This window comes from Syzygium oleosum, unplaced genomic scaffold (assembly GCF_021117445.2).
Source record: "Syzygium oleosum isolate NSW1041296 unplaced genomic scaffold, Sole_v2.1 Sole_v2.03, whole genome shotgun sequence".
Classification (NCBI taxonomy): Eukaryota; Viridiplantae; Streptophyta; class Magnoliopsida; order Myrtales; family Myrtaceae; genus Syzygium; species Syzygium oleosum.
In genome coordinates this window covers 5,122,315-5,145,167 of record NW_026607487.1, presented here as the reverse complement: position 1 = coordinate 5,145,167, position 22,853 = coordinate 5,122,315, and the positions used below count along the sequence as shown (strand labels likewise).

Sequence of the window (22,853 nt, the reverse complement as noted above, 5' to 3'; positions counted from 1 at the left end):
TGGTAAAAGACGTTATTTTGGCTGAAAAGTCATTTAACGAAATCTTGACAGAGGACAAATGTGTCATATAGGTATAAATTTCGGATTTTTTATGTCACAAGAAAAAGTTAGGTAAATGTGTCGGAATGAATATAGTTTTGGGTTTTTGATGTCACAAGAAAAAATTAAGGTAAATGTGGCATAGTTGACAGACTATGGAGTTTTTTTTTGTGGCTTTTTCTCTCTTTTCTTTTCTCTTCTGCATCGTGTCTTTTCCTTTGCGACTCTCTCCGGTTGACCTCTAAGGAAAGCTGCAATGCTGCGTTGGTGGTCGCGTTTTTAGCCATTCAGTGGTTGTGATCTTGACTAAGGTCGCGAGACCTCATATCTCAATTTAGGTGGTGTCATCGTTGAGTTCTTGATGGCGGTGATGGGTGTGGTCGGATTTGGTTTGTGGTCGAGTGTATTGGATGGTGGGCAGCTCTGTTCGTGCTTGCAATGATGGCAAGTGCCGGAGGTGGCCAAATTTGTTGGCGCTCATGGCAATGGCGGCCAACTACGATGGTGGCAGTGTTTTCTGAATCTGTGGCGACGGTGGCACTGTGAATTATTGAGGGCAATGGTTGAGCCCAAGCAAGCGGGGTGGTTCTTGCGCCGTCGAGTATGGTGGCGGCGGCGACTCCCGTGGTGGGTGGAGGCAACAAGGTGGTTGGAACAAGGACAGACACGTGGCTGCCGAGATGTAAAAGCAAAATTTAGGTAGTTGATTGAATGGAAAGAAGATGTTCTTTGTACTCAAACTCAAATGCACAAAGAACAAAAAGTACAGGCCCTCCCAGATGTCATTAGCCCAAAATTGAAATCTACCAACACATCTTTTCCTTCGCTGAATAGTTTCAACGATGCATCAATCAAGTTTCTTTCAGCTTTTCCTGATTTTGTACTTATTTTTTTTAGGGCAAACAGCACAGAAACTCCTATAAAAAAAAAAAGAAACAGCACAGAAACCAACTATTGAGAATGAAAATATCCCAAATCATTCTGTTCCCGAAAGTTGATTCTGCTCAAAAATAATTTTTTTTATTCTATGTCCGAAAATAATTTCTAAGCATTTGGTAACTGCTCAAAATTTCTACTATTGGAATAGAAAAAACAAAAATGCGTTTAGTAACTGCATAAAATTTCTTTTTATTAATAATATTTTAATAATTTTTGAATTTTTTAATATTTCTTTCCTTTTTTCTTCTTTTTTTCTTCCCGTTGCCGGCGAGGGCTGGACCTTCGCCATCGCACTCGTCGGCCTTGGCCGGCGATCGGCAACAGGACAAGAAGAAGAAGAAGAAGAAGAAGAAAAAGAATTTCTTTTTTCCTGATTTTTGATTTTGTTCCAAAATTGATTCTAGGAACAAATTTTGGCAAATTTGTGTCCGGGAACAAAAAATTTACCAAACGAATTTATGTTTCAAAACTGATTCTAAGAACAAAATAATAAAAATTGTTACTGTTTGACAACTTGCCAAACGCGTGTTCAATGAATCCAGAAATAGATCATACTCTGTCCTTTTCCCCAAGAAAAAGTAGAAGAGGAAATAGACTAGTCAACACGATAAGGAATCGACGTTAATCATTCATTATCAAAAGGTTCCTACAGTATAAGAGAGGCCCATCCATATCATGACCCACCAATATGATTGTTTCCCATGTTTACCCCACATCTAATATGGGGATGTGTTTAGTACAAGTTTATGTTCGACGAATCCAAATTTACTTCCCACACTCCCAATTCCTACCTGGATATTTTTCTTCCTTGGGTAGGAGGGAATGTCCCCTTTGATGTTTTATATCCCGAAAAGCCTAAGAGAGAAACCTTAGAGATGGAACATTTCAAGAACCCGCTTGGATTCAAGGGATGTGTTTAGTACAAGTGGAAAAAATATATTCTTGTTTATTTATGTTTGACAAATTCAAATTCTCTTCCTCTACTTCTAACTTTAATCTGAGTTGTTTTCCTCTTCTGTTTTTCCCTCCCATGTGGCCCTCTACTTTTTCTATCACTATTTTACTTTATAAGAAAATAACAATAAAAAGAAGTATACGTAAATTTTATATAAGAACAAACAAAGAAGAAAATAATTATAAAAATATATAAATAAATATACCAAGAAGAAGGAAATATACTCGATACTTGTTAACTTTTTTTATACTTTGAAGGGATAAACGCACTACAAGTCCTAAAACTTGTCACAAAAGTGCGTTTAAGTCCTAAAACTTGCAAAAAGTTCATTTGAGTCCTAAAACTTGTCAAAATGGCTCATTTGAGTCCTAAAGTTAACACCGTTAGATGTACTAACGGAAAATGCTGACGTGGCGCTGACGTATCATTTTTAATTATTTTTCTTGAGACACGTGGCGCCACGTCAGCAAAAATAAAAATAAAAATAGAAAAAGCTGAAAAAAAAACCAAAAAAAGGAAAAAAAAAAAAAGAACCGGCGGTGGCCAAGCCCGGCGGCCACCGCCGGTGGCCGAAGCCCGGCGGCCGGGAAGGACCGGCGGAGGTCGCCTGGGCCTTCCCGAAGCCCGGCGACCCTCGCCGGCCCCGGGCGAGGGCCGGCGACCCTCGCTCGGATCCGGGGCGAGGGTCGCACCCTCCCCGAGATCGAGGGTCGCCGGCCCTCGCCGGGACTCGCCGGGGCCGGCGAGGGTCGCCGGGCCGGGAAGGCCCGGGCGACCTCCGCCGGCCCCGGGCGAGTCCTCGGCGAGGGCCGGCGACCTCGGATCTGGGGGAGGGCGCGACCCTCGCCCCAGATCTGAGCGAGGGTCGCCGGCCCTCGCCGGGGACTCGCCCGGGGCCGGCGAGGGTCGCCGGGCTTCGGGAAGGCCCAGGCGACCTCCGCCGGTCCTTCCCGGCTGCCGGGCTTGGCCACCGCCGGTTTTTTTTTTTTTTTTTTCCTTTTTTTGGTTTTTTTTTCAGCTTTTTCTATTTTTATTTTTATTTTTGCTGACGTAGCGCCACGTGTCTCAATAAAAATAATTAAAAATGACACGTCAGCGCCACGTCAGCATTTTCCGTTAGTAAATCTAACGGTGTTAACTTTAGGACTCAAATGAACCGTTTTGACAAGTTTTAGGATTCAAATGAACTTTTTGCAAGTTTTAGGACTCAAACGCACTTTTGTGATAAGTTTTAGGACTTGTAATGCACTTATCCCTACTTTGAATAATTACTTAAATATAAAACTTTGATTCTTTGACAGTGTACACGCGAAAACATTTTCACCAGATTCTAGAAACAATAAAAGTCAAATTAGCAACCCATATAAATATTTTAGCCTAATTTGATGAGATTTCAAAGAATTACCATACAAGCGAAAAAATTTAAAAGTTGGCTAGCACGGTGAAAGTGGGGTTGAACAGATAGAAAAAAGCATTTTTATCAAACAAATCCGATATCCTTAAATTTTTTTAAATAAAATTCTTTTTTAGTTAATCACGAGAAGATAATAAATTTGATTTTCGAGTTAATTTGGACTGCCACGATAATTTACAAATATTTTAAGTTACGCAGAATAGGTATTTGACTTTTTATTTGGACAAATGCATTCATTTCTTCAAATGATGCATATTTTCATTCCCGACTACAACTGTGAAAAATGTTTAATAGCAAAGATGCTGTTAATAGAAATCCAACCTTTATTTTGTCTTATGATAAAGATGTTTACACCCATTTTTTTTATATCCAAAGTAAAAGATATCTTATATTGACAATGTTATTAATAAGTAGCCTTCTAGTTTCAATTTTTATTTGTTTTATTGTTCTTTTAATCTAAAAAAATCCCAAATGGGATCCACAGTTTTTCTCAAGGAAAACCGGTTTCCTTGAGAAAACTTGGGGTGGGGGAAGGGCAGCACCGTTACTCTGTAAGGAGTAATGGTGCCGTCACCCTCTCTTATTCCAATGAACATTTGCATGTCCAAAGAAAAACTTCAATGAATGCTTACCCACGTCTCAACAACTAAATCCTTCGACAAAAAAGAAGAAGAAAGAACTAAATCCAACACCTTGTCAGTTGTTATGTCACTGTGAGAGAGAGAGAGATCAACAACCCCAGCACGGGGGACCCAAATGGGAAAGAGAAAAAAAGAAAGATATAGCCAGGTTTTTCATCAGCCATCTTCCCAATATAGCCAAGAAATTTATCAGCCGGCGAGGTACACTTGTACTACCCAAAATATTCCTATTCAAGTCAAGGCAGTCTCTGTCTGTATAACAAGGGTCTATATAACGGTCTTGCCTGCTTTTGGAGAATGGGAAAGCCAGACAAGTCTCTTTTGTGAGTGGTGTCCAGAGCTTTCCTTGTTGAGATTTTAGTCTTTGATCGTGATAAGGTATATTCTTATTTTTGTTTCTTTGCTTCGTTTTTTCCATGCTACAGTGTCGCAGGTTTGAATTCTCAGCCTTTCTGTACAGAAAGAGAGCTGGGGTTGTTTGCTGAAAACCCAACCTTTTGCTTTTCGAGTCTTCCTTTTCGTCCCACTTAAAGCTTCTTCCCTTTAAGGTGGTGCGATCTCTTTGTGCAGTTTTCTGGGTTTGATCTATCACTTCTCTTTCTTTTCTTGTTCTTGGGTTGATGTTTTGCTGTGTTAGTAGAACTTTAGATCGTCTATATGAGTCGTAAATGCATTCGAGGGTTGAACTGGAAATCAGTGGTTTCGCATTCTTTTTGTTTTATCAGAAGTGCTGAATTATGGGATTTCTAGGACCTTTTAGTTATGAGCGTCATCAATTTGTGTTGCTTCTTGAGTTGATGGGTCAATCTCCAGTTCTTAGCGACCTGTATGGAAAAGTTTCAGGCTTTGGGTCGATTTTGGGAGGGTTTTGCATGATCTGCTGTATTTAATGAATGGAAAATTTTGAAAAGTTTCAGATTTTTTGCAAGGATTTTTCTTCTCATTTGGTGAGCTTCTTATTTATCTGCACAGGTCCTTACATACTTAATCATTTAAAAACCTTGGTGGGTTTTGCAGTGGCACAAAAATGGTGGAAGAGAAGTCTATGATTGCAAAAGATGTTACTGAAGTAAACTATTTCCATGACTCATCTCACTAATTTCCGCAGTCTTAATACAGTGATTGTGTGCTTATGTTATATTCTTGTTTATATTTTTGTTGTATGCAGTTAATTGGTAATACACCTCTGGTGTACCTCAACCATGTCACTGACCGTTGTGTTGCTCGAATTGCTGCCAAGCTAGAAATGATGGAGCCATGCTCCAGTGTCAAAGACAGGTACAGGAAGATTTCATTTGAAAGGAAAGAAAATTCCCCTCCACGATGAACTCCTAATGGCTGCACCATTAGATCTAATTCGTATGTTGATTCAATGTGCCAATCTGGATGTTTGTTACTTAGACGACAAGATCAGTTAGTCTGGTCTCCATTCTTTGTTTGACTCAACTCCTTGCCAGAATCTACTGTTAAGTAAAACAATCGACTGCAGTTGTTGTGTGTGAAAATGGTCCACAAAATTCCAAGTCCTTCAAGAAACATTTAGGGCCAGGCCTTATAGGCTTAAAGCTGAAGGCTGCTACAATAGAAGAGGTCCTTCACTCCCATTTTCTTCGCCATCCACCTTTCTCTCTTTATTTGCTCACGTAGCCAGATCTCCATTCTCTCTTGCACACGTGTGTGCACCAATTCTAGTGAACAACGACAGATTAGTTAGTAACTTGGATGTGTTTGACTTGAAATTCATTGCTTATCTCATCATTATCTACAGCCTCTAGGTATGTGGAATACTTCATATTCAGAGTTTAATATGGATTTCTCTGCCTGCAGGATTGGGTACAGTATGATTGCAGATGCAGAGGAGAAGGGTCTTATTCGGCCGGGGGAGGTTAGTTACTGCAACCACTCTTTCCAGGTTCACAATAATAGTAATAATATACAAACTAAGGACTCCTAGCTCATGCATCTGAGACTCTTGATATAGTTCCTGAAGGATTAAACATCTTTCTCCCATGGAAAGTGATTATGACTAAATAAATCATGGGCAATTTCTCTCTCTCTTTCTCTCTTCTAATTACATGACTTCCGAAAGGCTTACACAGGCAAGTTATCGCAAGGCCTGTTAAAACAATTTGAGATTATGTAATCTCATTTTGTAGGTTCTAGAGTGATAGATGCAAATGAAGAAATCTAACAAAAAATGTTCCTTGCTTGACTTGATGAAGAGTGTTTTGATCGAGCCAACTAGTGGAAATACGGGGATTGGTCTGGCATTTATGGCAGCTGCAAAGGGTTACAAACTTATAATAACAATGCCTGCTTCAATGAGCCTTGAAAGAAGAACCATCCTCCGTGCATTCGGAGCTGAGCTGGTCCTGACTGATCCAGCCAAAGGCATGAAAGGTGCTGTTCAGAAGGCAGAGGAGATATCAGCAAAGACTCCAAATGCTTACATTCTTCAGCAGTTTGAAAACCCTGCCAATCCCAAGGTATTTTTTTTGGTCTTGATAAGACGGATGCTCCCAGGGTAGAGAAGTTCATTGATATTACTGATCAAAGAAAAAAGAGTTCATTGATCTTCTCTCTGTTGTTAGATTCATTACGAGACCACTGGACCAGAAATATGGAAAAGCTCAGGTGGGAAAGTTGATGCCTTTGTTTCTGGAATTGGAACTGGGGGTACAGTAACCGGAGCAGGGAAGTATCTCAAGGAACAAAACCCCAATATCAAGGTTAGATACTCTAGTTATGATATTTGGAAAGAAGTTTTGCTTTTCCAATGTTCCTATTTCTCAGATCACGTGCAAACCCCTGTTTTTGTCTTTAGCTATACGGGATAGAACCAGTAGAGAGTGCGGTTTTGTCTGGAGGGAAACCTGGTAAGTTCTGATTTCACATAATTGACATTCTTAATCTTATAATCCCTTACGCTAGTTAGTTCTTGCTTAACTTTCGACAAGTGCCGCAGTAACCATGCACTAGGACGGCCCTTTAAATAATGAAGCAAGTAACTTTGTGCTTCCTTTTATTGTTCTATTTTGCATTGTTTATAAGATTTTTGCAACAGGGGACACTGCTTTTTCAGCTTCTAATACCATCAATTGTATCCTTTTCTTGCTGTTACAAGCGTGCTAAGTGCCAAAAATCTCCAAAGAAGATGTGTCTCTTTTGAAGACTATCTTGTGCAATCCTCTATTTGACTATGAATCTCATGCCCATAATTTCCCAGGCCCTCATAAGATTCAAGGTATTGGCGCTGGTTTCATCCCCGGAGTTTTGGACGTGGATATACTTGATGAAGTAATCCAGGTAAGAGTTTGTGCAAGAAATCATAATTTGTTCCCTTTTCCCTAAAGCTGGGAAAACAGTTCATATACTTCCATATGTCAAAGGACGGAAGAGCTAGATGACGTAAAATAGGATAATGCTGGTTTTAGCAAGAATGGGTTCGTAAGCAACGAGCTTTCGAAGTTACAAGGACTTAGGTTTAATAGGAAATTGCAAGGCAGCTTTGAGTAACAGGTAAAAAAGTTAAACAAGAAGAACCGGGCACCTCCCCCTTCTCCGTATGGCTTCACAATTATATATATGGACATTGATAATTCATCCTACTGATGTACTTTGACAGTCTCTTGTGCTAAAATTCCAAAATTGCTCCTTTTATGAGTGCTTAGATGTGGACTTTGTAGTCTTTGTACTATATCTAAATAATGCAAACACATGACCTTGAAAGGTATATTTGCAAATGATTGAGTGCGATGATAGTATACTCCAAATGGTTATGCTTGTTATTTATCAGCCGCTTCTGGAAGCAATCCTTTATAGTTGGTTAGGAAGTCTGTACTTTTTGCCATCTAGTCTTGATCATCATTCTCTGATCTTACATTCCTGAGTAAATTTTAATGCGAAATCACTTTCCAGATATCAAGTGATGAAGCTATTGAAACTGCAAAGCAGCTCGCATTGAAGGAAGGCTTGCTGGTAATCTGTGCTCAATTTTTGTGCTTTCCTGTTGTGCAAATATTGTGATCCATTGGGAATGTCAACCACTGCTAGCTCTTATGGCCAAAAGAAAATAAGAGAGAAAAAACTACTGCTAGCTCTTATTGTACGTTTTGCATTAATTGCTGTCCCTTGATCGTCGGGATACACTTTGCAGGTAGGAATATCATCCGGAGCAGCAGCTGCTGCAGCAATGAAGATAGCGAGAAGGCCAGAAAATGCTGGGAAACTCATTGTTGTAAGTGTTCCTTTCACCGAATTTATACTGTAGGTTTTTACTAATGATTCTTCGTTTCCTGGATTTTCAATTTGGGTTTTTCTCTAAATTTAAACTGTATAAACTTTGTCAGGTGGTCTTCCCCAGCTTTGGAGAACGTTACTTGTCGTCTGTGCTATTCGAGTCTGTCAAGCGAGAGGCCGAGAATATGGTTTTTGAGCCCTGAGCGGGGGGAGTTCCGGTCCATAGAATCACATGCGTTTTGTGCTGTTCTTCTGAAGCATGGTATGGAGTTTAGTCGCCGATCATTGTTGTTTGATGCCGATATTTTCCGTGTTGATGTGTTTCCATGAATAAGTGTTTGCGTTAGAAATGCTTGTTCTTTGTGATTTTATCATCGTAAGCTCTCGAAGCTGGCTGCGGAGCTGGATATCTGTGCTCTGTAACACGATTAAACTGTGTCCAATTTCAAGTTTAGAGCATATTTGAGGATGGTTAAAAAGAGTTTCTTATACATTTTCCCATTATTTTCCTTTTCATATTCTTGGGAATAGAACTTGAATCAGAGTGATTCGGAACAATTTTCAAGCAGAATGCCATTTCGTGTGCATTCTCAATCTTTCATATCATCTTTCGAGGAATTACGACGAATGCGCGTAGTTTTTTGCTTTAGGCTTTCCGGTAATGTCCTTACTATATGACTTCCTCCTACCATAAAATGCATTACAAATCCACAAGAGTTCTTATAAACACGTCAAACCTTTTGCCCAAAACCCTTGGACACAACCAAAGAATGTCAAGTATTCATAGATGACTCAATAAAACTCTCTCCCCCAATCATAGTGATTACGGGTTCAATCTTTGGCACAAGACAAGAAGAATCAAAATTATAGATTTGATTAGGAATTGAGAGGAGCTGCGCCAACTCCGTGCCAACTCCGGCTCTTGCCGCCACAAATTATGATGTAGGCCCTGCTACAGTGAGCAGACTTAGGCCGACGCACCTCCCGAGTGCAATGGAGGCCGATGATGTAGGCCACGAGCCTTCTTGATCGCCCATTGACCCAGTCCATGTAAGTGATTTGATAGTGCCATAACCTTAACTTTTGCCCACTTCAGTTCACCTCTATTTCTTGGTGTCTTTCCAATATGGGAATATCTCTGTGCCACTCTATCATCACATTCATAAGCACATTGTGGGAACCAGCAGTGTATGTACTTGTGCCCTCCCTCTTCCTTCTGCATCTCCTCGTAATGGTACTTGAATGATCACACTTTTCAACCCACTACAGCAATTCATTGTTCATGCCTGCGCTTGACACCGTCCCGCTACATTAAATTTATGCTTGTCGTTCCTCAGCCAATTATGCGTTAAATTTCTACTTGCAAGCTGCTCCTGCTTCGAATCGACTTATCCAATCTTATGCCGTAATCTTTCACCGACATCATCTGAAGTAAAGTTTTGACGCATTCGGATTAGTTAAATGATCTGCTTAAGCATAAACCTATTCCCAATGATGTTCTCATGCACTAATCACCTACAAATAAAACTTCTGATTTAATCTGTCAAGAAGCTGAGCGTATTGTGACTCTCACTCTTTATTTTGTGGCTAAACTAGTACTTCCACGCCAAGATTGAAGTTGTGAGACCCAACACACATAATTCAAGCGGAACACATATATAGCATTGAGTCTAGAGATAAAAGAAAAAACAATTGGTTTTATAGTGTCATCGAACCATCTACAAATGATGGGATGATTTTGGATAATAGACCGCCCTCAACTCCTCCGTTATCACATAACATAACGTTTCAATTCGAAATTGGTGGGGCCGCACGAACGCAGGCCCCCGCTACAACACACAAGGACGGAGGCTCGGACTTCAGAGAATCAAAATGCGCCGCAAACAAATGATGGGTTTTCCTTATGATGCAACCAGGCCTAGGCATTATGGCTATTGAGAGCACCATGTTTTTTATCTCATGTTGTGCAAATTGCATATGATGTATCAAGCTTTCACTTGCCTCATAAGTACTAAATCCCGGAGGTAAATCTCAATAGACGAACAGAAAAAAACACAAGCTAGCTTTCTGTGACTTCATCTGCTCAGTCTACTATTCTGCACTCTCCAAAGAAATGCAGTAAGTGCTTGGCTTGATATTTGTAGGGGCCGCGCGAACGCAGGCCCCTGCTACCACAAATTATGACATAGGCTCTGCTACAATGAGCAGACCTTAAGCCATCGCACCTCCCGCGTGCAATGGAGGCCGATGACCTAGGCCATGGGTCTTCTTGATCGCCCATCGACCCCGTCCAGGTAAGTGATTTGACAGTTGGTGCACACCTTAGTCTTTGTTCAGGGACCTCATCGGTTGATTTTTGGTAGTACTTCTATGTGGGACATAATCAGGCTTAAGAGTTGTTAAATAGCGTCTCCCTACTTCATTCTGATGATAAATTTGCTTCAGGCGCCGGCCATGGTGGCTTTAGAATTCGATTTAATGAACTCTTTTTCATCTTCTTCGCATCCTCCGTCGTGGAATTGGCATCATTTGAAGGTCTATAATCGATTCTTTGTCAAAGTTGCTGTTCCATCATTCAATGATATCCGGTCATTTGCTCCTTATGTCCGATTTCTGTTCCTTGTCAACATCACCGTGCCTATTCATGCACTAATCTTTTCAAGATTCAGCATGTGTCGACATCTCGAAATGGTAGGCGAGTTCACATGGTGCCATTTCCAATTGGCCTCTTCTCTTATCAACTTCTTACGGTCAGTAAGCTTCATATGTTTACCACAGAACACCAACTCGTGGATGAAACTGCCCTAGAAAAAATGGAATTAAGAGGTATGCGATAATATCATGTAAAGAAAGTGGAGATGCTAGAGCGTATCTGATGTAGGCAAAGTAGAGAGGAAACAACATTTTCTTCAATCATTGTTTGCTGTTTCTATGTATATTTTGCCCAATCTACGGGCAAAAGACCCGTATGGATGTGGCAAAAGCCTAGTTGCACCTACTTAGCAACCTCAGCTCGTAGGCCTTCTAAGTTTGGGCGACAGACTATTATCTAACACAGCTGAGAATTGTCAGGTTGCGACTTGCGAACGGTAAATTTGATGATGCCCGAGATGGTAAGTCCAAACAGAAAGAAATTAATGAGAGAGAGAAGGAATACGGATAATGGTACTGTTAAATGCAGATTGGAGGACTCACCTTCTTATGAAGGCAAGTATAGGAGTACAATCCGCACTGAAAACTGAGAGCTCGTTGCTTGGGAAGTATTTCAGCATTAATACAACTTACATTGAAATGTACAAGTTGGAGTGAATTCTTGCCCATGGCCTAAAGTTGGCACGACATCACCATCTGTTACGGCTGACCACGTGAAAGAGCTTCTGCTGAAAATCATTGCAGCAGTCCCTAGTCTTTGCTATCAGAATCATGACACATTCTGCTTATAGTGAAAAGCACAAGAATTGAAGTTCAAATTTCAGATAGTAGCATGAGCAAGCAATCGAGATTTTTCAGTCAGCATGAATCATTTCATCCATTTAGGTTTTTCCCAGGCCTTGCTACGAGATGAGCTTCTGAAAATTGGTTTTGTACAACAATTTTGAGCTCAAATTGGTATGGAACACAAGAACGCAGGACCCTGCTGCCAAAAATTATGTAGGCTCTGCCACGATAAGCAGTCCTAAGGCCAACCACCACCAAAGTGCAATGGAGGTTGACCTGGGCCTCGGGCATTCTCGATCACCCTACGACCCCGTCTTGGTCCGTGTGATCGAGCGACTGCTTGTGACACTTCCTCTAATATATACTCTCGGGCCTCTCTCTCTCTCTTTGCATTCTATTCGATGTGGCAATTCTTACCATATGTAGGTAAAAGTTTCCACTCGTAGCTAGCTGCACGGAAAAAATGCTGATGTGTGACCTTATATGCGGTATATACTCAATTGCTTAGTGTTAGTACCTCATGTTTTTTCCTTTTTGGCTAAGTAAGCAAGCAATTTTATTAGCAGAGGAACTACTGCTACAAATTTCAAATAGCTTTTAGTTTTTTGTGTCAAATTAATTTGCCAGTTTTGACAAACTGCAAGACGCAAGGGACTAGAAGCTTTATAATACAAGGTCATGTGATTAAGAATCATACGGTGTTTTTTTTTTTTTTGTGTGTCGAACCGGATTTAAACTAATGGTATATATTCCTGCATTAACACCGACTTCTAATTCAATCTTCTCAAGATCGTTTCTTCAACTTCTTCAGGCTATACATCTTCAGGCACTACTGTTGGACACACAAGTCAAATTAGCTTCTTAACTAAGGTATACTACATCGGTTATTCGGCATGAGATCACAGCCCATCACAAGCCAACTCAACTCAACTACAGATGTTTTGGAGATGCAATGTTACTACAACAGCTCACAAGTGTATCAAAGTTCTCGACATATTGGCAATCCATCAGCGCCAAGATCACCTTCACAAACAATTTTGAGCTCATATTTGTGGGGGCCGCGCGAACGCAGGCCCCCGCTACCACAAATTATGACGTAGGCTCCGCTACAATGAGCAGACCTTAGGCTGACGCATCGCCCGGTGTGCAATGGGGGCCGTCAACCAAGGCCATGGACTATCTTGATCGCCCATCGACCCCGTCCAGGTAAGTGATTTGACAGTCGGCTTCCGCTTCAGTTTTGGCAGGGACTTCGTCTATTTCATCTTTGTTAGTTCTTCCATGTGGGACTAAGGCCAGACTCAAAATGCTTCAGTAAAATTTAGAAAGATGATCTCTACTTTTATTCTCCTTACATTTGTTCATCCATGATTTGGTATCGGAAAAGATGTTGGAGGCCCTGTTTATGCAATATGAATCAAACAAATACTTCTATTCGAGTTTGAACTTCAACCATCTTGCTAAAAATTCTCTGTTTTTCTCCTTCTCCCTCAGCATTCCATTTCGTTGCTTGAGAACATTAAGACTCACCCACCAAACATGTTGTTCTGTAAACGAGTCGAATTCTATGTTTACAGCTTTATACAGAAAATGTCCAACTCTAGGATAACAGTTTACCATTTGTATGCTGATGTTTTCACTTGCAGCGAGCTGCGCAGAAAAACGCGGATGTACCCAATGAAGGCGTTCCTTCGAGGCATAAGAAAGATCCCTTTTAAGTTCTGCCAACGACAATCCCTCCTTTGCCTACTAAAACTCTTAGCAGAGATACAAGAGAAAGCAATGACTATCCTCATGGTTCCCAAGTTGGCTCTTCTAACAGAGTCATAGCCAACTATGATTCTATATTGTATAAAATCTCCCCTAACCAATAAGGGTGAGCGAGGGGCGGTCTCATTTATCCTGAAGCCGAACCTAAATCAAACAGAACCCAAACAGTATGGAAAAGAAAAGACAAAACTAAACCAGACTGTTTTTCGCATTGAAATTAAACAGAACAAAACCAGTATAATAGCATCGAATATAAATTCTCCAATTCATCTACCAATTCCAATCGAGCAAACCACTTACATTCGTCCTAGACCAACATGGACATGAATTAAACACGGCAAGAACTAACCTTTCCCTTTTCAACTACAAATTGGTAGGGGCCGCGCGAACGCAGGCCCCCGCGGCCACAAATTATGACGTAGGCTCAACCAACTTGGGCTGACCTTAGGCGAGCGACCCTCCCAGAGTGCAATGGAGGTCGCTAACCTAGGCCATGGGCCTTCGTGATCGCCCATAGACCCCGTCCAGGTAAGTATGTTACAATTGATTGCCAGGCTGCATCTTATTCTCTCTCTTCCTTCTCTCTCTTCACCATTTTGGTCAATGTGGGACTCTCATTACATATATACTCACTATAGGCGTATCTGAACAGGAAAATACAGATGTACCATGTTCTTTAATTCCCTTCTTAAATCATATTCTTTAATTCTTAAAGCCTTTCTCAATTTAAATCATTAAGTAGTTGGTTTCGACAATGGAATTGCACCGGTTTTCTCATGTTTAGATTTAGAAATTGAATAGTCCCTGCTTTTTGCTGTGAAATTGAAAAGGAATGCTAGCATCGGATGAGACTTTGTACGTTATGAAGACTCGGACCGCAGTCTGCGTTACAGCATTAACTGAAAACTTATATGTAGGTTGCACTATTGTGAATGTGGTCGGTCCAACTTACATGGTCGTAACTACTAAGCAACCCATCAGTTTTAGTACAGTTACTGTCCCATCCTTTTTTAATATGTAAGCTCCCCCGTGGAGTTCAACATTTCAAGGGCTCAAAATATAATAAAGATCAACTCTTGATTAGATTCGGTTTCCTTGTGATTCGATTTCCACAGCTAGGGAAATTTACCAATGATAATTACACCAAGGTTCATATATCTTGTTCCACAACATCATCGGGATCCAAGTCCTCAGGTGTTACTGTCCGTGGCAAAAATTGGAGCAACTTCTCGACCGGGACATAATATTTGCACAAGATTACGGTCTACCACGACCCAGCTGCATAAAGAGTATCCCCAGAGAACCAGCTGTGGCTTGATATTGACACGAGTCGAGGCAATTGCGATCGCTTTACGCAATGCTCGAGTCATTCTTATGGACTCATATAGTCGATTGTCGAGCAATTAACTCACAAAATCTCACTCTCGCCATGGCACAAGACAGTTTTTCAAACTAAAGTTACTTTATTGCACACTGGAATAAGCAATCCATCTATACTTTTCGGTACCATAATCACCTAATACAAGCAGCTAATGAGATGAATATTGCATATTGAAGTTGAATTTTCTGAGGCCACGTGAACCCAAGCCCGCCGCTACCACTAATTATGACATAGGCTCTGCTACAACTAGCAGACCTTAGGCCGATGCACCACCTCGTGCACAATGGAGGCTGTCGATCTAGGACATGGGCCTTGTTGATGACCCGTCGACCCCGTCCAGGTAAGTAATTTGACAGTTGGTGCAGACCTTTGTTTTGTTCAGGGACTTGCCCCATTTCATCATTTCATTTCTTCCATATGGGACTCAAGTCAGACCCAGAAAGGTTGTCTTGAACTTGCGTTTAAGAACATGATCAGATCTCCTCACTCCTAGAATATGTTATTCCACGATTTGGAACCTGAGAAGATTTTAGCAATGCTGTCTATGGAAAAAGAAACCAAATAGATGTATTGCGTCATAGGAAGTAATCTGTTTCAAGAACCGGCCACGGGGGTGTGTATCTTAAGTTGATTTTCCAAATTATTGACACTCTTGCTAAATTATTGATGCATTCATTCAGCCATTTTAGATTCCGCTATGTATGCAGTTTCGCTGTATTTTCCCTTCTTATACCATAGATTTTTGGCATAAACGCCAGGAGCTATGATTCACGCGATCTTATTGTACGTTTCGAGGTTCACCATCTTGTTCAAAATTTGAGAGAGCGAGAGAGGCTGCATGTTACTCGGCAGTGTTGCTACGTCATTGCTCAAACAGACATTCTACTTCTGTTATGTAGTTTAAGTTATCTCAACCTTCAAAAACACCATATCTGTCTACATGAAATGCCAGCTCAACAGCGATCAGATTCTGAAAGAATGATGCGGATGTCAACTCGTTTCTTTTTCCCTCCCGAGTCAGGACAAGCCTTGTAATCGAACCCTTGGTTCTTGCTGTCATCTCCACCGCCTCTCTTTCTCTCCAGTTGACGTCTAATGATAGTCGCAACACGGTTTCGAGGTGGCGATCTCAATGATTCAGTGGTTGTGACCTTGATTCCCGTGGTGGGAGGAGGCCACGAGGTGGTTGGAAGAGGGACAGAACGAGGGAGAGACCCGCCAAAATGCAAATTCAACGATAACTTAAAAGAGGAGAATCCCCTACAAATCAGCGAACGGGGTCAACTTTATATCGGAAGCGGCTCCAACTGGATAAAAGTCAACTCACCAAAAGCCAAGAACCGTCTCAATTATAGAGGTACACCTGTACAAACGAGGACAGTCTTAATTTTCCTCTGTACAACAGGTTTCTATATAAGGTAAGCTTTCCTTGTTGCAATTGTCCAAAGCTTTCCTCTTTTGTAAGTTGTCTTTGCTCGGGATAAGGTAAGCTTCTTTTTTCTCTTTTCTCGTTGCGGTTTTTTGTTCTGTCAGTAGAGCTTTAGATCAATGTGTCTGAGTTGCGAATGCATTCGACAGTTGATTTGCATTCTTTTTTCCAATCTCTCAGAAGTGTCTGAGTTTTTTGTTCTGTCAGTAGAGCTTTATCATTTGTGTTGCTTCATGAGTTGATGGGTCGATCTCCAGTTCTGAGTGAAAATTTGGTGTGACCTGTATGAAAAAGTCTGAATCTTCAGGTCTATTTGGTAGTGTTTTGTATGATCAGCTGAATCAATGTATGGAAAATCTTGAAAAGTTTCATAAGTTTTTGGTGGGATTTTCCTTCTCGTTTGCCAAAATGAGCTTCTTAGTTATTTGCACATGTGCTTATTTGTTGGATTATTAAAAACGGGAAAAAAAACACTAACGTGCCACAACTTTTCTACAGCCCTCACTTAAGTATTATAATTTTTCAATTAATTATTTAAGTACTATAATTTTTTTTTAAAAAAAAGTTCAAATGAGTGATGTCTGCGATTTTCCTTGCCGGAAAAACCGACATGACATTAATTTATTATAGAAATCATCGGACTGTTTTGTTAGGTTTCCGAGATGATTTAACGCGGTCAACAAAAAGAATTACTGATGGTTTGTTGGCGCTGCTTGTCGATTTGTTTTGCGTAATTTCTCCATCTTTTTTTTTTGGAATTTAAGTCATTCCTTCATTGATGATGCTGTTTTTGTGCAGTTAGATGCTCCAAATGACAGTCTGTTCGGTTCCGTTCCCGATGAGATCGCTGTTCTTCTTCTTCTTCCTCGTGTTGTCGGTTACTAGGTAATCAATCACAATTAGAGTTTCACAAAAGGTTGCTAGTCAATGGATGCACTAGGTATACAGAATGAGACAGAGTGAGGGAGAGAGAGTGTGAGAGAATCACTTTAATCCCCTTGATCAATTCTTCTTCAATGTGTTGTCATTTAGGGCCGGGAAGCCGCGTCATTTAGGCAATTTTCCACTTTGGACTTAACCCTCTTTAAAAGATGTCACATTGGACATGCTTTGAGTAAATAAATATATCCACGTAGGATTCATTGTCGAAGAAATATAGCCGGCGTCCCTTAAGTAAACGTTTTTTAAAATTACGGCACTTAAGTGATCGGTAGAATAGTTATGGCACTAAAGTGAACCCTTTACACAAATTATGACAATGTTAGTGTCCTTTTCTCCTAAAAAATCTTGGTACATTTTGCAGCAGCACAAAAATGGTCGAAGAGCAGTTTATGATTGCAAAAGATGTCACTCAAGTAAGCTATTTGCATCGCTCATCTCACTAATTCTCTGTAGTCTTGATAATGTGCTGGTGTGCTTATGTTACTTTCTTGTTCATATTTTAATTGTCTGCAGTTAATTGGTAAGACACCTCTGGTGTACCTCAACCATGTCAATGACAGTTGTGTTGCCCAAATTGCTGCCAAGCTAGAATCGATGGAGCCATGCTCCAGTGTCAAAGACAGGTACAGGAAGATTTCAATTCGACAAAAAAAGTTCCCCTCCATATGAACTGCTAATGACTCTGACATTATATGTTATTCGTACCTTGATTCAATGGGCCAATCTGCATGTTCTTAACTTAGACAGCAAGATCAGTTAGTCTGGCTGGAGTTCCATCCGTTGTTTGAATCGAACTCCTTGCCAGAATCCACTGTGGAATCAAACAATCGACCGTGGTTATCATCTATGAAAATGGTCCACAAAATTGCAAGTCTTTTAAGAAACGTTTAGTCTGTCCGGGCAAAGCATTATAGCTGAACGCTACTACAGTAGAAGAATACGAAATGGTTATTTCCTTCCTCCCCATTTTCTTCAACATCCGCTTTTCTCTCTTTATTTGCTCACAAACCCGTACCCCCTTTCTCCCTTGCACACAAATGCGCACACCAATCTTAGTGAACAACAGCAGATAAGTTAGAAACTTGGAATGCATGTATCAGACTTTGAAATTCATTCGTTTTCTGCAGCCTCTAGGTATGTGGGTTACTTCATATTCTGGGTCTAATACGCAATATTTTTTTCTGCCGGCAGGATTGGGTACAGCATGATTGTAGATGCGGAGGAGAAGGGCCTTATTCGGCCAGGGAAGGTCAGTTACTGAAACCTCTCTTTCCACTTTCACAATTATTGGTGGCTTTGTGCGCTTATTAAGGAAAGTCAGTGCTCTTGTATGATGAAAGTAAACAATTATATACTAACTTCTCCTAGCTCATGCATCTGAGACTCTTGATATAATTCCTGAAGGATGGGACCATCTTCTTCCCGTTGAAAGTGATTATAACTAAATAAGATCATGGGACATCTCTCTCTCTCTCTCTCTCTCTCTCTCTCTCTCTCTCTACTTATTACATGACTTCTGAAAGGCTTACACAGGCCTTAGGTCATCGCAAGGACCGCTGAAACAAGTTGAGGTTATGTAATCTCATTTAGCCATCAACACTTTGCTTCCTATTTATGACTATCGATTAGAATAATACTATTGTATCAATTGATGTAGAACCTACGAGGTCCATATTGGATGCCTCAATTGGTTAAAGATAACAACTTCGGGTTATATTGTCTTGTTTTTATTTTTTGATAAATGTACTGGAAGTCATAAAAATTGTCAGGAAAGTGTAATTGAGTTCTAAAATTTTCAAAAAGTGCAATTAAGTCCTAAAATTTGCCACGAAAATGCAATTGAGTCCTAATGCTTTCAAAAAATGCAATCATGTCCTAAAACTTATCAAGTTAGAGTAATCAAGTCCTTCCATTGACTCCATCCAAATTGACAAACGGAAAATGCTAACGAGTTTTAGAACTTAAAACTTGATTACACCAACTTGATAATTTTAGGACTTGATTGCACTTTTTAGAAGTTTTAGAACTTAATTGCATTTTCGTGACAAGTTTTAAGACTTCTAGTACACTTATCACTTTTTTTTAATTTGTATGTTAAGTGTTTGCCTAATGACGTCTGGACTTCATTGTTAAGTGTTAAGTGAGCCCTTTCATCAATAAGAGTGATGACGTAGATGAAGATGTCTAACCAAAAATGTTCCTTGCTTGACTTGATGAAGAGTGTTTTGATCGAGGCAACTAGCGGAAATACTGGGATCGGTCTGGCATTTATGGCAGCTGCAAAGGGTTACAAACTTATAATAACAATGCCTGCTTCAATGAGCCTTGAAAGAAGAACAATCCTCCATGCATTTGGAGCTGAGCTGGTCCTGACTGATCCAGCCAAAGGCATGAAAGGTGCCGTTCAGAAGGCCAAAGAAATATCAGCAGAGACTCCAAATGCTTACATTCTTCAGCAATTTGAAAACCCTGCCAATCCCAAGGTACTCTTTTGGTCTTGATATGATGCTTGCAGGTTAGAGAAGTTCATGGATACTACTGATAAAAGAAAAAAAAAAGGTTCATTGTTCTTTTCTCTGTTGTAGATTCATTATGAGACCACTGGGCCAGAAATATGGAAAAGCTCAGGTGGGAAAATAGACGCTCTTGTTTCTGGAATTGGAACTGGGGGTACAGTAACTGGAGCAGGGAAGTATCTTAAGGAACAAAATCCCAATATTGAGGTCAGATTCTCTTGTGGTTATGATATTGGGACAGAAGTTTTGTTTTTCCAATATTCCTATTTCTCATATCACTCGTGTACCTTTGTTATTGTCGTCAGATCTACGGGGTAGAACCATCGGAGAGTCCAGTTTTGTCTGGAGGGAAACCTGGTAAGTATTAATGTTGCATGATTGACATTCTTAATCTCTTAATTCACTAGGCTAGTTAGTTATTGCTTTTATACACTAATATCTGCAAGTGCCACGGTAACCATGGACTAATGAAGGTTAATTTATGTTGCATGATTGACATTCTTAATCTCTTAATTCACTAGGCTAGTTAGTTATTGCCTTTATACACTAATATCTGCAAGTGCCACGGTAACCATGGACTAATGAAGGTTAATTTAGGAGTCAAGTAACTTTGTATTTCCTTTTATAGTTCTATTTTGCATTGTTTATGATATTCTTGCAACAGGAGACACTGCTTTTTCTGCTTCTAATGCAGTCAGTTGTATCCTCTCTTGCTGTTATAAGCATCCTAAGACCCAAAAGTCTCCAAAGCTTCTGAAGACTAGGTTGTGCAATCCTCTATTTGACTAAGAATTTCATGCCCATAATTTTCTAGGCCCTCATAAGATTCAAGGTATTGGTGCTGGTTTCATCCCCGGAGTTCTGGACGTGGATTTACTAGATGAAGTAATTCAGGTAGGAGTTCATCCAAGAAATTTTAATTTGTTCCCTTTCCCCTTATAAAAGCTGGAAAAATGTTCATAATATTGGTTTTATCAAGAATATGTTTGTCAGCAATGAGCTTTCTAAGTTACAGTTTCTTTTCTAAGAGCGAGCTTAGGTTTAGTAGATGATTGCACGGGGGCTTTTCATAACAGGTGGAAAAGTAAAACAAGAAGAACAAGGCACTTCCCCTTCTCCGCATGGCATCACAATAATATATATGGATCTTGATACTTTATCCTACTGATGTACTTTGATGGTCTCGTGTTAGAATTCCTAAATTGCTCCTATTGTGAGTGCTTTAGGCATTGACTTTGTAGTCATTGTACTATATCTGAATAATGCAAACACACAAAATGGAAAGATATATTCACAATAGATGAAAAAGGTTTATTCCAAAAGGCTATGTATGTTATTTGTCAGCTGGTAATGGAGGCAATCCTATTTTAGTTGGTTAGGAAGTCTGTACCTTTTGCCATCAAGTCTTGATCATCATTTTCTGAGCTTATACGTTTCCGAGTAAATTTTAATGCCATTTCAAATTGCAGATATCAAGCGACGAAGCTAAGGAAACTGCAAAGCAGCTCGCATTGAAGGAAGGCTTGCTGGTAATCTGCGGGTTCAATTTTTCGTGCTTTCCTGTTATGCAAATATTGTGATCTATTAGGAATGTCAACTACTGCTAGCTCTTATGGCCAAAAGAAAATAAGAGAAAGAGAACAATTTCTGGCTCTTATTGTACATTTTGCATTCTCATGATCATCGGGATACACTTTGCAGGTAGGAATATCATCCGGAGCAGCAGCTGCTGCAGCAATTAAGATAGCGAGAAGGCCAGAGAATGCTGGGAAGCTCATCATTGTAAGTTTTCCTTTCACCGAAAAACAGTTATTTGCTTTTACATAGAAATGCAGATCGGTGTGAGAAAACACTTGGTTGAAAGGAAGAATAATATTGTGTCAAGCATCATAGCGTTGATATCTAAAGGTTTTTACTAGTGATTTTTCATTTCCTGGATTGACAATTGGGGTTTTTCTCTGAATTTATACTGTATAAAATTTATCAGGTGGTCTTCCCCAGCTTTGGAGAACGTGACTTGTCTGTGCTATTCGAGCCCGAGATTAGGCATGATGAGTTCTGAGCAGGGGTAGTTCCGGTCAATGGAAACAGATGGTTTGGTCCCGTTGTTCTGAAACATGGGACAGAGTTTAGTCGCTGGTTGCTGTTGTTTGTTGCCAATATATTTCATGTTGACGTGTTTCCCTAAATAAGTCTATGTGTTTTACTACAGATCTTTACTTTGTGACAGGAATATTATGTTATCTAATTTCAAGTTTAGAACATAGGAGGGGAAAAAGAGTTTCTCATATGCTTTTCCATTATCGTCCTTTTCCATTATATAAAATACACATTCCTGAATTTTTTTTGTATTCAAGAGTGAACTTGCAGTGTATGTATGTGTGCCCTCCTCTTCCTTCTTCATCTCCTTCTAATGTACTTGAACAATCGCACTTTTCAACCCACAACAGCAGTTATTGCTCATGCCTACGTTACTTTGACACGGTCCCGTGACACTAAATTTATGCTTGTCATTCATGGGCCGATATGCGTCGAATTCCCACTTGCAAGCTGCTCCTACTGCAAATCGACTTAATCCAATCTTATGCCATAATCACCGACGTCATCTGAAGTAAAGTGTCAATGCATTCATGATTAGTTGAATGATCTGCTTAAGCATAAACCAATTCCCTACGGTGTTCTCATGCACTAATCATCTATAAGAAACCTCTGATTTAATCTGTCAAAAAGTAGAGCGTATTGTGACATTCAAATTTTGCTCTTTGTTTTGTGGCTAAACTAGTATTTCTATGCCAAAATTGAAGTTGAGAGACCAAACACATGAATCAAGCAGAACACTTAATTGCGCAGCATCGAGTCTGGAGATGAAGAACCAATTGGTTTTAAAGTGCCATTGAACCATCTACTACTAGTGAATGATGATGGGATGATTCTGGATAATAGGCTGCTCTCGAATCCTCTGTTATCACAAAATATAAATTGATAGGGGCTGCACAATAGGCTCTGCCACTTGGGCAGACCTTAGACTGAGCGCCCCTCCAAGAGTGCAATGGAGGTCACTAGCCAGGCCATAGGCCTTCTTGATCGCCTATCAACCCCATCTAGGTAGGCATGTTTCGAAAGTTGTGATTGATCCCTTTGCTTTGTCGC

General features: G+C 40.2%; 2 protein-coding genes, 4 non-coding genes and 1 pseudogene across 9 annotated transcripts; 2 read left to right on the top strand and 5 right to left on the bottom strand.

Moving 5' to 3' along the window:
- Nucleotides 1-4,213: 4,213 nt before the first annotated feature.
- On the top strand, nucleotides 4,214-8,716 carry LOC115681057 (cysteine synthase-like). Of its 4 annotated transcripts, none has more exons than XM_030604921.2 (11): nucleotides 4,214-4,366; nucleotides 5,006-5,057; nucleotides 5,157-5,266; nucleotides 5,816-5,873; nucleotides 6,211-6,474; nucleotides 6,580-6,717; nucleotides 6,813-6,864; nucleotides 7,215-7,294; nucleotides 7,907-7,966; nucleotides 8,145-8,225; nucleotides 8,338-8,716. In XM_030604921.2, the coding sequence occupies exons 2-11, from the start codon at nucleotides 5,016-5,018 to the stop codon at nucleotides 8,428-8,430; spliced, it is 978 nt and encodes a 325-aa protein (XP_030460781.1). In that variant the 5' UTR covers nucleotides 4,214-4,366; nucleotides 5,006-5,015; the 3' UTR covers nucleotides 8,431-8,716. The 4 variants fall into 4 exon arrangements, with proteins under 4 accessions (XP_030460781.1, XP_030460782.1, XP_056166270.1 ...); XM_030604922.2 differs by lacking the exon at nucleotides 4,214-4,366 and adding an exon at nucleotides 4,443-4,536; XM_056310295.1 differs by lacking the exon at nucleotides 4,214-4,366 and adding an exon at nucleotides 4,443-4,539.
- A 398-nt stretch (nucleotides 8,717-9,114) lies between these two features.
- LOC115681077 (U1 spliceosomal RNA) lies at nucleotides 9,115-9,285 on the bottom strand (annotated as a pseudogene).
- A 1,082-nt stretch (nucleotides 9,286-10,367) lies between these two features.
- Nucleotides 10,368-10,529, bottom strand: LOC115681068 (U1 spliceosomal RNA). The gene has a single exon (XR_004005737.1). It is a non-coding gene; the product is annotated as a U1 spliceosomal RNA (small nuclear RNA).
- A 2,187-nt stretch (nucleotides 10,530-12,716) lies between these two features.
- LOC115681067 (U1 spliceosomal RNA) lies at nucleotides 12,717-12,879 on the bottom strand. Its single transcript, XR_004005736.1, has one exon. It is a non-coding gene; the product is annotated as a U1 spliceosomal RNA (small nuclear RNA).
- Nucleotides 12,880-13,808: 929 nt separating this feature from the next.
- Nucleotides 13,809-13,971, bottom strand: LOC115681078 (U1 spliceosomal RNA). The gene has a single exon (XR_004005744.1). It is a non-coding gene; the product is annotated as a U1 spliceosomal RNA (small nuclear RNA).
- A 1,030-nt stretch (nucleotides 13,972-15,001) lies between these two features.
- On the bottom strand, nucleotides 15,002-15,164 carry LOC115681075 (U1 spliceosomal RNA). Its single transcript, XR_004005742.2, has one exon. It is a non-coding gene; the product is annotated as a U1 spliceosomal RNA (small nuclear RNA).
- A 2,390-nt stretch (nucleotides 15,165-17,554) lies between these two features.
- On the top strand, nucleotides 17,555-22,075 carry LOC115681058 (cysteine synthase-like). The gene is made up of 10 exons (XM_030604924.2): nucleotides 17,555-17,600; nucleotides 17,701-17,810; nucleotides 18,379-18,436; nucleotides 19,407-19,670; nucleotides 19,773-19,910; nucleotides 20,009-20,060; nucleotides 20,518-20,597; nucleotides 21,173-21,232; nucleotides 21,405-21,485; nucleotides 21,691-22,075. Exons 1-10 carry the CDS (start codon nucleotides 17,559-17,561, stop codon nucleotides 21,763-21,765), a joined length of 960 nt encoding a protein of 319 aa, XP_030460784.1. The 5' UTR covers nucleotides 17,555-17,558; the 3' UTR covers nucleotides 21,766-22,075.
- Nucleotides 22,076-22,853: the final 778 nt, after the last annotated feature.